This window comes from Cervus elaphus, chromosome 2 (assembly GCF_910594005.1).
Source record: "Cervus elaphus chromosome 2, mCerEla1.1, whole genome shotgun sequence".
NCBI classification, from domain to species: domain Eukaryota; kingdom Metazoa; phylum Chordata; class Mammalia; order Artiodactyla; family Cervidae; genus Cervus; species Cervus elaphus.
In genome coordinates, this window is record NC_057816.1 from 21,141,127 (window position 1) to 21,155,704 (window position 14,578).

A 14,578-nucleotide genomic window follows, 5' to 3' on the forward strand; every position below is an offset into this window, starting at 1 on the left:
CGGCGCAAAGTGACAGCTTCCTGTCTCGAAGAAAGCGGCGTGGCCGACAACCGGAAGGTAAGTGTGCGGGTGTTGGGGGGTGAATTATTTTCTGGGTTCTACAAAGAGGAACGAACAGATGGGCAAGCAGATGGACGTTTCTGTCATTTCCCCTATGCTCCCTTTTCTGTACCTTGATCTTTTCAGGAGAGCACTCTTTTGAGTATGGAAGTGGAACCTCGCTAAAGACCCTGTGTTTTTGTGTCTGGTGCTTCTTGGAGCAGTTCTCAGAAACGTGCAGCAGTTAGGAGCTTGTTTACTTCGATTTCTTGAGGCCCCTGGGACCGCGGAGTGTAGTCTCTTCTGCCTCAGAATTCGTTTGCTCATGAAACCAAATATTAGTTAGAAGTGGAGATTCCGGTAGTATGTGGAGTGGGGAGGTGTGGCAACAGTTTCCCCCCAAATTTGAACATTGGTTTGATAATTTGGTGACCCCTTTCCTGGACTTCCGTGGTGGCTCAGCTGGTATAAAGAATCTGCCCACAATGCAGGACACCTGGGTTCGATTCCTGGGTTGGGAGGATCCCCTGGAGATGAGAAAGTCTACCCACTCCAGTATTCTGGGCTGGAGATTTCCATGGACCGTATACCATGGGGTCGCAGTCAGACACGACTGAGCGACTTTTACTTCCCTTCCTCCTATTACACAGCTGCTTGAGAACCACTGCGCTTCACCCTGAGGGGAGCTGGCGTTCTGGGGAAAACTACTGAGTCAGTTCCCTTTTACCAAAAATGTTTTACTACCGGTTTAATACCTTTGGTCTAGTTAATTGGTTTCATAAGGTAGGTAATATTGGGGTTTGAAAAATATATGAAGAGGCAAACCATTGAGAGTTTTTTTTTTTTAACTATTTGTATGTAAAAAATGCTATGTTGCTGTTAACTTTTTAAGAGGTACAAACTACCTTGAATCCCACTACCTGGAGTTAGGTGTGTTGATCTTTCCTTGTGCTTTGTGTGTGCAGTCAGACAGTGTGTGCGGCCTGTATGCTTGATCTAATTTTCCTTTTTCTATTAGCTTCCCATATATTTCCAATGACTAATGTCTAATTACTTCACTATTGGACAGTTGGCAGTTTCTACTTATTTGCAGTGAATGTTGCATGTATCTTTGAGCCACTGATTATTTCTCTCCCTGATGAATGCTTAACAATGGAACTGGGTGAATGAATGATGTAACTTAAATATTACAGTGAAAATGTATTTTAGCAGATAGTAATGGTCAAGGTCATTCGTTTTTGTTACATGGCTGTTTTTCCCTTGAACAAGCAAGCTATTTCTGCTGTCACTCTTCTGGCTTAAATGCTAAACCTGACAGCCCCCAGGTTTTAGGTATTATTGGAACAGAAGTGAAGAACAAACAGATCCAAGAGTTCAGATGAGCTCAGTTAGTGATTTGACCCCAACAACCAGATTTATTTTGGTTGTTATGTCTGCATCTGGCTCCAGCTGCTAAAAGTTTGAAGCTCTGTTGTAGTGTGGCAATAGCTTTCAAATGACAGACATGATCTCTAAGAAAATCTCAGAGGCAAATTATAAAAAGTATGGCATTCCAGAAGTGACAAACGGAGGGCAACATATTACTGAAATAATTGTGAAACAAAACTTGGGTTAGAACTTTGCATGGGATATCGTGCTATTATTGAGCATCTATTAAAAAACATTTAACATGGTTAGTGGAATTACTGTATTCCTTTAGTAACAAAGGTTATCTTGCTCTTCCTTCATGTAGGATTGTGTGTAAAGGCCAGGTTTTTGTTCATTCCCTTTGGCTCTCATTTAGGTGCGGAGAGTATGTGTGCAGAGTATGATTGGAAGCAGAATCATAACCTAGGTTTGAGATTGCCTTTGGAAAATATTTAAGGGAAAATAAGGTCAAGTTCACAAATTTCCAAAAGTCTTTAATAGGTAAGCTTACTGCTCAGCAACTTTAAAAACACAGTGATAAAAACAGCAACTCACACTGGCCAAAAGTAACAAGTTCATGAAACAAATAGTGCTGGCTTTGCTCACTAAGACAAAACAGAAAGCCTAGGTCTGTTTTTCTGGCATGATTCTTCTTGCAACTGCTAGATGTGATGGTCATTTGGAAGTTAAGTGGTAGATACCAATGTGACATATATCTAGGAAAGACCAGTGATGGGTGAAGTCCTTACTCTGTGTTCCATGGTATTTTGAGTTAGTTGTTTCTATTTAAATAAAAGGAGAGATACTAAGAACCAGATTATTGCAAACAATCCTGTGAAAGGAGAGACTAGTTTAAAAAAAAAAAAAGACTTAAGAAGGAGAAAGAGGGAAGGAAGGAAGTTTCTTGGGCATCACACCATTTGCAAGGTCACAACGAACACCCCAGCGAAGGGCAGATCGTTTCTTCTCAGTTGGCACTAGGTAATTGTTGGGAACATATATATGCTGAGGCTTGGACTGGGCTTCTGCACGACAAAGCATCTGCTCTCGGATACCCCAGCGTAATTCCTTTCTGTGATCTTCACCAGGTAACCGCATGGAGTCCCAGTCTCGTTTATATTCAAAATAGCGGGCTACCCGGTCTATCTTGCCCCGGTTTCGGCTCAACTGGTCCAGCCTTGGGAGGATAAAGGACTTGGGCCGGCTGGCAACAATCAGGTCTTGTTCATAAGCTGGAGGGCCTATTTCTTCTCTTCGTAGATAGCAAATGAGCTGATCTTGAGAAATTCCTTGGTATTCACGTGGTAGACTAAATTTTTGTGAAATATCAACTGGAGATTCCCTGTCTTCCTGGAAGTGCAGATTCATCAGCCTTTGTCTTAAGTCCCAGACATCCATGTCACTTTCTGTACCAGACTCTGATTCACTGATCATTGACTCATCTGTCACTAATACTTCCCCACCTGGCTTTCGACGCAGCACCTTTCTCTTCATAACTGGCTTTCGGAGTCTTTGGGAGGTCTCTGAGACTGCTTCTGAAGGGGCATTGCTTTCTATGTGTGGGTAATGCAGTTGTGCAGGAAAAGCAGGTCGCTTTCCTGAGGTTACTGAGGCTTTACTGTAGGGATCATACAGGATGGACTGGGCTTCTCTCCTGACATCTCCCTCACCGTGGCCTGCACAGATATGAGTGTAAGCTTTAGCGGCTACTAGCATTCGTTCTTCTGGATCCATATCAGCCCATTTTAGTCCATCAGGTCCCACAAGTTCCTCCACTGCTTCTCCTACACTGAAGGACCTTCTGTAAGAGAAAATCACTGATTAGACCTCTGATAATAAACTTCCAGCTCAAACACCATTCCCTTCCTATGTACTATTTTATAGCAGTGAAACAGAACAGTCATAAGTACAACAGTTAAGTATGTGGTAAAATACAGATTAGTACAGGCAGTAAGGGAGCACTTTGGAGGGGCAGTAACTCAGTTCAGTTCAGTCGCTCTGTCGTCTTTGACTCTTTGCGACCCCATGGACTGCAGCACACCAGGCTTCCCTGTCCATCACCAACTCCTGGAGCTTGCTCACTCAGGTCCATCGAGTCGGTGATGCCTCCAACCATCTCATCCTCTGTCGTCCCTTCTCCTCCTGCCTTCAATCTTTCCCAGCATCAGGGTCTTTTCCAATGAGTCAGTTCTTCCCAGCAGGTGGCCAGAGTATTGGAGTTTCAGTTTCAACATCAATCCTTCCAATGAAAATTCACGACTGATTTCTTTTAGGATGGACTGGTTTGATCTCCAGGCAGTCCAACGGACTCTTAAGAGTCGTTTCCACCACCACAGTTCAAAAGCATCAATTCTTAGGCTCTCAGCTTTCTTTAGAGTCCACTCTCACTTCCATACATGACTACTGGAAAAATCATAGCTTTGGCTAGGCAGACCTTAGTTGCCAAAGTAATGTCTCTGCTTTTTAATATGCTGTCTACTTTGGTCATAGCTTTTCTTCCAAGAAGCAAGCGTCTTTTGATTTCATGGCTGCAGTCATTTTGCAGGCATTAACTCAACTCAGGGTTTATTACCCGCTTTCATTTCCAGGCTCTTCTTAATCACTCCCAATTTTACTGCCTGGAAGTCTTGCCACCTTTAGTAGCTCCTAGGATAGGTGGGTTCTGGCATAAGAAAAGCTCAAGAGATTAATGATATGGGGCATAATGCTTCATGTACATTATCTAACTTGGACTTTAGAGGGACACTTTATGGACCCAGCACTGTTTTCGTGTGCTTTACATTTATTAACTCATGTAATCCTCACAGCTGTGGGATAAGTACTTTTAGTATCTCCTTTTCACAGATGAGTAGCATGAGGCATGGACAGATTAAATAGCCTAAGGTTACAGCGCTAGTAAGTGGTTGAGCTGGAATGCTAACTCAGGCAGTCTGGGTTCAGAGTCCATGCTTTTAACTGTGAGAGTGATTTGATCCAAAAGACCATCACAAGCACACACTCCTTATGCTTAAGTCCTTTAAGTACCCAAACCAAACACCCAATGCCAGTTTCCTGACTGGATCTAGAATGCGTATCTACTGCCCACTATTTCCTGTATCTCTGATATTTTTCTCAGGCTGAAAAACTAATACATGTACATGTACATGTAGTTTAAAGCAAGGACTCCCCACCCCCTCACCCAAAGCAAGTTTCACTGTCAAAGGCAGCTTCTTATCATTTCTCCAGTAATTTTCCATATTCATATACACATTTTTATACCATAAAGAAACTCTTTTGAGTCCTAAACAGTCTTAGTGATCCAGCTGTGTCAGTGTCAGAAATAAGAGACTGACTTCATTGTTTAAAGGTATATAGAAGTCCAAGGTATGGACATACCATAATTTATTCAGCGTGTTCCAGAGTGATTTAATTTAGTGATTTCATTTTTGTTCTTAAAAACGAGTCTTATAACAAATACCTTGTTAAGTTTTACATACTTGTGCAAGCATATGTGTACATTCAATTTCTAGAAATGGAATAGGTGGGTCAAAGGCATGTGTGCACTCAATTTTCATAGCTGTTGCCTGATTCCCTCTAAAGAAGTACTGAGTGTGTATTCCAAAGCTTGTTTCTCGTTCCTCTCTTCAAGGTGGTATACTATCAAACACTCTCCTCTTTGCAGTCAGTTTGATGAAACAGCCCTCCTATATACTGGCATTTATTTAAATTGAGTAAATTTGAGCATCTTTGCATACATTTGTGAGATTTTTTTCCCTCTGTATGAAATATGCTTGTTTCCGTTTACCTCTCAGGTTGCTGGTATTTTCCTTATAGATCTTTATATGAAAGCTGAGTATATATGAAATACATACTATCATTACAGTTTTCTTCCAGTTTGTTATCTAACTTCTGACTTTTGGTTGTTAGAAACATATTCTTAGGTGGTCGCAGTTTTTTGGGTTTCTGCAGCTCCTTACTTATGCCTTCCCTACTTCAAGATTGTAAGATGGTTATGTCATGTTTTCTCCTAATACTTGTATAGTTTCATTTTTTACATTTAAATTTGTATCTGTCATAGAAACTCAAAGAGCAAAAAACTAAATGAGTTACCTAGACGTAAAGTAACCATCAGTCAAAGACTGTCTAGTACCATCCCAGTTTACAGATGTAGGTACAGTTGTCCTCAGATTATTGCAATACGTCAGGAATTTCAACACTGATATCTAAATTATATTATCCAGAGTGACTTTAGTTTTCCATCATGACAATTTTAACTACTAGAGGTACAGAAATCTCTTATCAGAACATGCATTAAATTTGACTTAGAAAGATCTTAATGCTTAATTACCTTCTTTGTGCCATCAAGCTGCTTAAAGGGGTAAAATCTTGATTCCAGATTCTACTTCCAATATGAAGTACAATCACTGACAAGTTTCTTCCACTGGGCCAGCTTGAGCTGCACCACCTTTAAGACAGAACTGTTTGAGATGACAGAACACACCACCCACCACAAGCACTAATTTTATCTGCAATATTAGAAAGCAGCAGAAACTTGACATAGACATAATACTCCATATAAAAAGATTTTATGATTGGAAGATAGCACAAATATAATGAGACATCAAAAGGAAATGTTTTAGGGGAAAAATATCAATAACATCAATCCTCCACCATCTCGGCTCATGAATAATAGACAATTGAAATCTACATTTCCCCTAAATTCTGACTACTTAAATGTTAACAATGCTAGCTGGATTTTTTTATTTTTTGTTTGATGCTACCTTCCTTTTTCACTGTGAATTGACCAGACATGATGGAAAAGAATAATATCTAGATGATCGATCCACAATAATGAAGCTAGGGCTTGTATCCCTGGGCAGAATCCAACGTCTATATATCCCTTAGGCCTCAAATTAAATCTTAGATACTGTTTGAATATAATGGAATGATAGATACCAACATCACCAAGGGAATCAGCACTAAAACTGTGTCTCTTTACTCTCTTTTCAGATAGGGTGGATCTCTTTGTATTTATTCCCGAGGTTGTCATATCATGGCTGAAAATGACGCAGACAGAATCCAGACTGAGAAACTCCTAAAGAGAGTACAGGAACTGGAGCAGGAGGTAAAGCGACTTAAAAAAGAACAGGCCACGAACAAGGACTCAAACATTCGAGAGAATTCTTCAGGAGCTGGGGGGAAAGCTAAGCGTGCCTTTGATTTCAGTGCTCACGGTCAAAGACATGTAGCTCTAAAGATCGCCTATCTGGGCTGGGGATATCAGGGCTTTGCCAGTCAGGAAAACACAAGCAATACAATTGAAGAGAAACTGTTTGAGGCTCTAACCAAGACTCGACTGGTAGAAAACAGGCAGACATCCAACTATCACCGGTGTGGGCGAACAGACAAAGGAGTTAGTGCCTTTGGACAGGTAAGGGCCATTGTCCTGTTTTGCAAAGCAAGCAATCCTAATACATTCTAGGTGTACATACTGAGGATTCAGATTATTTGTATCTCTAAATATCGTTCTCTTAATTCCACAGGTGATTTCTCTTGACCTACGTTCTCACTTTCCAAAGGGCAGGGATTCTGAGGATCTTAACTTAAAAGACGAAGTCAATGATGTGGCTACAGAGATCCGTTATACCCACATTCTCAACCGGGTATTGCCTCCAGACATCCGAGTGCTGGCCTGGGCTCCCGTAGAAACTAGCTTCAGTGCTAGGTTCAGCTGTCTTGAGCGGACCTACCGCTATTTTTTCCCTTGTGCTAACTTAGACATTGTAACCATGAACTATGCAGCTCAGAAGTATGTTGGCACACATGATTTTAGGAACTTATGTAAAATGGACGTAGCCAATGGGGTGATTAATTTTCAGAGGACCATCCTGTCTGCTCAAGTACAGCGAGTGGGCCAGAACCTGGCCGAGGAGGGATGGCAAGAACCCTTTCAGTTATGCCAGTTTGAAGTGACTGGTCAGGCGTTCCTTTATCATCAAGTCCGCTGTATGATGGCTATTCTTTTTCTGATTGGCCAAGGAATGGAGAAGCCAGAGGTTATTGATGAGCTGCTGAACATAGAGAAAAATCCCCAGAAGCCTCAATATAGGTAAGTTAAAAACACAAACCCAGACTGTCCCCCCCAAAAAAAAACAGCTATTGCCCTTAGATATATTAGAATATATTTTAAAATATTCTTCCTCTCCCCACCATTGTCTAAAAAACTAAGTTTCTGATTCTCCCTTCATGAGGCTTTTACTCTAACTTGTAGAACGTTATGAACATGTAACAGTGATTACCTTTTCATTTTCTTCTGTCATTGTTCTGTCCCTTTAGTAAGTAACAAGTGTCTGGACCAGGCCCCTTAGTTAGTTTTACAGCATTATGGTGGGGCCAAGTCAACTCACTTCTAGGTGACTTGTTACAATTGAAATTTTCCATAATGTAGATCAAGCCTAACTAAGTGATCCATGGTTTGCTGCGTTTTTCTTTTTTTAGTTATAAAGTTGTTCAACATGAGGGATGGTGTCATATCTTCTCAACTATTACATACTCCATATTGACAAAATTTCGCCCCTCCTCTTAAGCCAGCTGATCCTGTTTTTTAAGACCTGCTGGATGGCTGCTGTGTATTCTCATCCTGTTTCTTGTCTAGCATGGCTGTGGAATATCCTTTAGTCTTGTATGACTGTAAGTTTGAAAATATTAAGTGGATCTATGACCGGGAAGTTCAGGAGTTCAATGTTACCCACCTTCAGCAACTATGGGCTAATCATGCTGTGAAAACTCAGATGTTGTATAGTATGCTGCAAGGACTGGACTCTGTTGCACTGCCCTGTGGAACAGGTATGATGGGAACCAAAGTTATCCAGGGTTGTGGGGGAGGGAGATTCACAGAGTTTGGAAGTGATTCTGTTGTGGTAAAGTATCCACTATAATGCTTGACTGTATATATTACAGGACCAAAGATGGATGGAATGATAGAATGGAGAAATGTTAAGCCCTCTGTCATGAAGCAGACCAGTGCCTTTGTAGAAGGAGTGAAAATGCGCACTTATAAGCCCCTAATGGATCGTCCTAAATGCCAAGGATTAGAATCCCGGATCGAGCATTTTGTACGTAGGGGACGCATTGAACACCCACATTTATCCCATGAGGAAGAAACAAAAGCCAAAAGGGACTGTAGTGACACACTAGAGGAAGAAAATACTGTTTTTGAGAAGCCAACGAAGAGAATTTGTGTTGATGCAAAACTTAAAAGCATCATTTAACCACAGAAAACTCACCAAGATCCAGGAGGCAACAAAGCACCATTAGGCTACAGAAGTTTTTTTTATAAAAATTGACCTGTTTTTATTTTGCAAAACCAAAATACAAGACAACAATTTTTTTTTTCCATCTACAATTCAGTTATTTCCAAATATTGTAAGACCAAACAGAATGCCGGGCCCTGAGCAGGAAATTAAAATGAGACGCTGAAGCCACACAAAGGTGAATGCTGAAGATTGACATTCCAGCTGTAGGCCACAAGTCTTCCATTCAAACACACTCAATTCTTTTCCTTTCACAGTTTCTTAAAGTGTTTTACAGGAAGTTCTTTAAAATAATTTCATCTCAAATACCAGGTTTAATCAGTGATACACAGCTCCATGAAATCTGTGTCTCCATCTGACAGGAATGAAAAGTAATTTTTGTCTTTTTTGGAATCAGCCAGATTCCTTAATAAATCAGGAAAGAAGAGAGAAAATCTGGGTTGTGCTGGGTGCTGTTTCTACTTGTCTTTCAAGAGTGTGACTTTAGAAGCATTAAATCACACTCTTGCTACTACAATGGTTAGTACTAGTAATCTTTTTTTAGACGATAAAAAGGAAAACATCCAATGGACATAAAAAAGGTCAAAAACTGTTTGCTTGTTTTTCTTACTGCAGGTCATTTCCCACCCCCCACCCACCAAAAGAAGATATAAAATGAACATATGGTTGGGATGGTAACTCCCTTGGACATTCCAATTCACCCAGTTGCTTGTTCCCCATACAGAAGAGGGGAAGAAGCATTAAGTTTTATTAGTAATGTTATAGCAATAACCAGATGTGTTAATGGCAGCTTATTTCAGGTCCATCAATCCTTTGAGAACACATAGAGGAAATCATGGCTGTCATTCTCCAACTGCCCACATCTGAATACATTCCACTACCATGGAAACTACGAAGGAAGGAAAAATAGATTTATCCCGGGATTCATTTCCTAGGGTTTTTAAGCGCCCTCTCTTCCGTAGAGCCCCCAGAGCGGTGACGAGTGCTAGGAGCTGCTGTGTTTCCCGGCATGTGCTCCCATCCTCTGAGGGTCCTGAGAAGGATAGTGGATTGGTCCTGGGGCCCTCATGAAAGGAGGGGGTGGTCCCATGGGGTGGAACATGTGTGGCCCAAAACCTGGGGGTGTGGGCGGGACAATACCAGGTGGGGGTGGCAGGGCAATGTTCACCACAGCCGGAGGACCACCGGGCGGTAGGTTGAAGTAGTTGGCAGAGGCTTCTTCTTCTGCGGCAGGAGGAGGAGGAAGAGCTCCTGGGAGCCCTGGAACGGGCTCAAGCTTGACTGCAGAGTCTGTGGTTCCGTCCTTCTCCTTTTCTTTCCCTCTGGCTGCCTGGGACCTCCCCCATTTCACGTTGAGCCTGCGGCCATTGACAATCAACTTATTAAAGGACTTCTCGGCAGCCACTTCTGCAGCCTGCCTTGTGGCAAACTGGATGAAAGCACACTGCTGTCTTTGCACAACAGTGATGGTCCGGATTTCTCCAAACTGGTAGAAGTGATTCCTTAGATCGGTCTCAGTAATGGTATCGCCCAGACCACCAACATACAGTGTGGTGATAGTCTTGTCCTCTGGTGGGTCCAGACGTGGCATTGTTGAAGCCCGCTTCAAGAGTTTATCTGCCACAGGGTCATTGATTCCATAATATCGGTCTTTAATGTTCTGATCAGCAAGGGGGTCATCCGGATCTGTTGGTTTTTCATGTCTGTATGGACACTCCTCTCCTCTCTTACATTCTCCTTTCACCCAGAAGGAGCAAATGTGTGGTCGATTCCTTTTGTAGTAGGGTGTGGTCCGGGCCAGTTTGAGCAGCATGTCACTGGTGGATGTGGCTTTCCCCAACATGCCAACTGGCCGCATTCCATCAGAGTTGGAAATCTCTCTCTCCATATTCTGTGTGTAGTACTCTTTGTTGACGTCGGACTTTGGCATGTCATCCTTAAAAGACAATCCTGCATCACGAACCTGGATAGGCAGGCCATACTCTAGGTCTAAGAGGCAGGTCTGACAGACATTCTTCAATTTACTGCAGGTCTGACACACTTCAGTCTTCTTGAAACGCATGCGGACCCCAGGGCACCAGCGAAACACTGTGAATGGCCTGGCACAGATTTTGCATTCCTTCCCATACTTTTCTTTGGTCATTCGGATATATGGGTTTTCTCCAAGACATGTCTGGCACAGAATAGGGAAGTCCGCATCCTCCCAATTCTGCCTGTTGTAGGTGTTGGAACACAGAGAGATCGCCATCTTGAGAGCGTCTGGAGGCAGCCACAGCTTGAGTTGGGAGAGGACCGCCACCAAGAAGTCTGTCTTGCACAAGAAGTTTAAACATTCCTTCTTTCCTGTCCAGGAGAACTAGAGGTGGGACAAGCAAGAAGAAATTTTTAAATGGACATGTATTTACATACACCTGGAAACCTGTGCCTTGTGTTCAAATTCATTAAAACCAGAACCCACAAGTATCTGATTTGTTGTGCTGTTCTTTTTAAAAGCAAATGACACTACTCATCTGAGTTCTCATAAAAGAGCTTTGCCCAAATGTCAAAACTTAAAAACATAAAACATATTTGATAAACTGGTTTAGTGAAAATGACCTAAGTAGATAAAACACAGCATCTTTCAGGAAGCTTATCCATCTATTAATACTGCTATGTGAGCCACAAATGGTCTTTCTCCTTTAATTTTGAGGTAAAGATCCTTCTGTTTTTAGCATAATCATGGAGTGTAGCAAAATATTCCCACTTAAACATATAAGAACAAACCAAAGCATTTTATTTTTTTCAACTTTCTACCTTATTTCAATGTACTTGCACTGGCGTTAGTTTTCAATTGAAAAAAACAAACAAACAAAAAAAACCTAGTAAAAGAACAGAGTTTAGGGAATCAAAAAAATCAACTCTAAAAAATGATACATGAGTGAAAAGCAACTAACTAAAAAGCCATGCTTAGAAGAGTCTAGTAGAAGCAAAAGAGAGGATTAGGGTCTTTGATCTTAAGTGAAATCCTTTCAAGGTTAACATAGATGTATTATCAAATCTAGAATAAGGATTTAGTGACATTATTTCTGGTAGTTGCCATAGAAAAACTCAGGACAAAAAAAAAGAAAGAAAAACTCAGGACAATCATCACAGATGAAGCAAATCAGAAGTCCCCAAATGTAACTTTGCAGAATTATCTGTATTGTATAATACAATGTACAAACTCCAAAGTCTGACCCATGGTAAGAGACTAAATGAATGTAAGTAAAGCAGGGCTTAGCTTTTACTTTGGAAAACAATTATTTCAATAGGTTATGAAGTTTAAACAAGATTTTATATACATAACATGTAAGTATATGTTACGTATATAAATAAAATGGTGCTTTGTGAGAACTATTATACCATCCATTTCAACGTTCATGCAATACAAAACTAGGTGGAAAGTAGGAAAGTAGGGACAGAAATGGAACAGGACACTGGGCTGGGTGGATTTCCAACACTAAAGCCCAAAGTGACTTTTTTTTTTTTTTAATGGCATGTGTACTATACTATGATTAGCATATTTTCTTTGCAGTCAAATTATTACACACTTTTTCTTGAGTGTATGAAGACAGGTGTTTGCAAATAATAAAATATACAATTTAGCAAGATCCATAAGTAGCTGTCAGTTTTTTCTCTTTCTTTTTTAATATGAAGAACTGATAATCCTTTCTCCTTACCTATAGGGAAACCTTCACACAGATGCTAGAACAGCTTATATTTTGTAGATAAATACAGATATTATCTGCACCAAAATACCCAGCAGTATCTTGTCAAAATCTGAAGCCATTAAGTGCTCAAGTTGAGTTAGTTACAAATGAAAGGATTTCAAGAGTGGAAGGGAAGGGTTTAAAATTGGAAGAGGGGCTGGGTCACTAGTTAAGATTCTAAACTTTGCTGAGTTAGAACAAATTCCTCTACTTCTTGGAAGTGAAGCGTGTAGCTTCAAGCACGGCAATATTAGAACAAAAGAAAACAAAATACCCTAAAAAAAGATAACCATAATCCAAAGAAACAACAGACTAGTGGAAATTATATAACAGGTTCAAAAATCACTAATTCACATTCCTCTTAGAGAGCTAAGTGACACACAGCGGCAGAATAGACAAAAGACAGACGATTTATCAAAGAAATCATGACTAATAAACATAAAAAGTTCCATCTCATCAATAATGCAAACAAAAACATTAAGTTATCCTTTTAGATTGGCAAGATTTTTTAATGCAGGGCAGAGTGTGGAGAAATATCTACTCTTACACTCTGTACTGCTGAGGGGGGTGGGGGAGGGGGAACCGACAGTTTTTCTAGAGGGCACTCTGGCATGAACCAGAATTTATTTCTAATTGTTTTACAATGCTGTATTGGTTTCTGCCATGCTGTATTGGAATCAGCCATAAGTGTGTATCCCCTCCCTGTTTAGCCTCCCTCCCACCCTGAATCGGAATTTAAACTGTACCATTTTTTCGAACACACCATCCATTTCCAAGAAATTATTCTAAGGAGATAAACTGGACAAGAATACAAACATATATGTCTGCAAGTAACCACTACCATACTGTTTTCTGATGAAGAAATTAGAAAAACAAATGTCCATCCATTAGGGGACAGGTTAAATAATATGGCATAGTAGAGCCACAGCAAGAAATATTATGCCCCCATTAAAAATGATAATGCATGTCTCCATTTGATATGGATCAAATGTCTTATTCCTGAAATACTAGGGACTGAGGCATGATCTGCCTTTTAAATGAAAATGCTTTGTTATATTCAAAATAAATACACTTTACAGTCATGTAAATATCTGAAGTAAACCCAAATAGGAACACTGATTTTTAATCTGTGGCTGACAGAATCGCGAGTATTTTCTTCCTTTTTTAGTATGTATTTACCAGTGCTTGGATTTCTAAAAATAATGAGACTGTGTAACTTTTATAACCAGGAAAAAAAAGTTGTTTTTTTTTTTTTCATTCTGGGCAAGACTAAAGGGTTCTTCAATTCTACACGCTATCCTAACTCACTAGGCAAAGAGTTTCTCGCACTGTAACATACAGAATTTGACAAAGGTGAAACCAACTGGAAGGGGAGAAGAGGTTTCTCCCTTCACAATGACAACACAGAGTCTGCACCAGCTGGCCCGGGGCGTGGTCACCGTCTCGCACGCTCGGGGCCAGCCTCCGAGGAAGCTGACTCCTCCGCGGGCACGGGTCCCGCCGCCCCAAAGCCCGATCCCCTCGCAGAGCCGGGTGGACGGACCACTGGGGTCCTCGCCGCGGCAGCCGCCCGGCGGGCAGTGGACAGGCAGTGGGAGCATAACGTGACCTCAGGGTTCGGGCGCACCGGGGGCACGCACGGCGCCGCTCACACGTGCCCCCAGAGGCCGCACACCTGGACTCTGCACTGAGCGCTCGGGGGACCGGCAACCAGAGGAGGGAGACTCCAACTCCTCGCTACTCAGAGCCCCATCTCTACAGCCGTGGGCGGGCGGCAGGCCCTGGGGGGGGCCCGTGTACCACTTCTCCCCTTATGTGCCCGCTTACCTGCCCAGCCGATTTCCGTCGGCCGCACCGAGTCCCGCGGCGCGGCTATCGCACCACCGCAGGTTTCAGTTAGCTTCCCGCAGCTCACACAGGCGTACCGGCCACAAACGCGTCCAGGCTGCCGTTAACGGCCCGGCCGCCCAGGTTTAAACCCGAAGAGCCAACAGTCCGGCCCCCCCAGGCCCCACATTCCGTCTTCTTATTGGCCCATAGTTAACGTCTTCAAAGTCTACATCCTGATTGGTGCGTATCTTCTCTTGGCCCTCCCCCACGGGCGGGAGGAGG

At 41.9% G+C, this 14,578-nt stretch overlaps 3 protein-coding genes across 4 annotated transcripts; 1 reads left to right on the forward strand and 2 right to left on the reverse strand.

Moving 5' to 3' along the window:
• Positions 1 to 11: 11 nt before the first annotated feature.
• LOC122675192 (tRNA pseudouridine(38/39) synthase-like) lies at positions 12 to 8,779 on the forward strand. 2 transcript variants are annotated; one of them, XM_043873640.1, is made up of 5 exons: positions 12 to 57; positions 6,436 to 6,856; positions 6,969 to 7,534; positions 8,081 to 8,271; positions 8,386 to 8,779. In XM_043873640.1, exons 2-5 carry the CDS (start codon positions 6,479 to 6,481, stop codon positions 8,694 to 8,696), a joined length of 1,446 nt encoding a protein of 481 aa, XP_043729575.1. In that variant the 5' UTR covers positions 12 to 57; positions 6,436 to 6,478; the 3' UTR covers positions 8,697 to 8,779. The 2 variants fall into 2 exon arrangements, with proteins under 2 accessions (XP_043729575.1, XP_043729571.1); XM_043873636.1 differs by lacking the exon at positions 12 to 57 and adding an exon at positions 90 to 1,947.
• On the reverse strand, positions 1,923 to 5,892 carry LOC122675238 (hydrolethalus syndrome protein 1 homolog). The gene is made up of 2 exons (XM_043873665.1): positions 5,774 to 5,892; positions 1,923 to 3,247 (listed from the first exon to the last, which is right to left on the reverse strand). The coding sequence occupies exons 1-2, from the start codon at positions 5,785 to 5,787 to the stop codon at positions 2,317 to 2,319; spliced, it is 945 nt and encodes a 314-aa protein (XP_043729600.1). The 5' UTR covers positions 5,788 to 5,892; the 3' UTR covers positions 1,923 to 2,316.
• LOC122675203 (pre-mRNA-splicing factor RBM22-like) lies at positions 8,753 to 14,439 on the reverse strand. The gene is made up of 2 exons (XM_043873642.1): positions 14,294 to 14,439; positions 8,753 to 11,094 (listed from the first exon to the last, which is right to left on the reverse strand). Exon 2 carries the CDS (start codon positions 10,984 to 10,986, stop codon positions 9,724 to 9,726), a length of 1,263 nt encoding a protein of 420 aa, XP_043729577.1. The 5' UTR covers positions 10,987 to 11,094; positions 14,294 to 14,439; the 3' UTR covers positions 8,753 to 9,723.
• Between the last annotated feature and the right edge of the window lie 139 nt (positions 14,440 to 14,578).

Excerpts from the sequence above, each read along its gene's own strand:
- LOC122675192 (XM_043873640.1), top strand. The coding sequence starts at position 6,479 with ATGGCTGAAAATGACGCAGACAGAATCCAGACTGAGAAACTCCTAAAG. Across the intron at positions 7,535-8,080 it reads CCCCAGAAGCCTCAATATAG|CATGGCTGTGGAATATCCTT; the intron begins GTAAGTTAAAAA and ends TTTCTTGTCTAG. Across the intron at positions 8,272-8,385 it reads TGCACTGCCCTGTGGAACAG|GACCAAAGATGGATGGAATG; the intron begins GTATGATGGGAA and ends TATATATTACAG.
- LOC122675203 (XM_043873642.1), bottom strand. The coding sequence starts at position 10,986 with ATGGCGATCTCTCTGTGTTCCAACACCTACAACAGGCAGAATTGGGAG.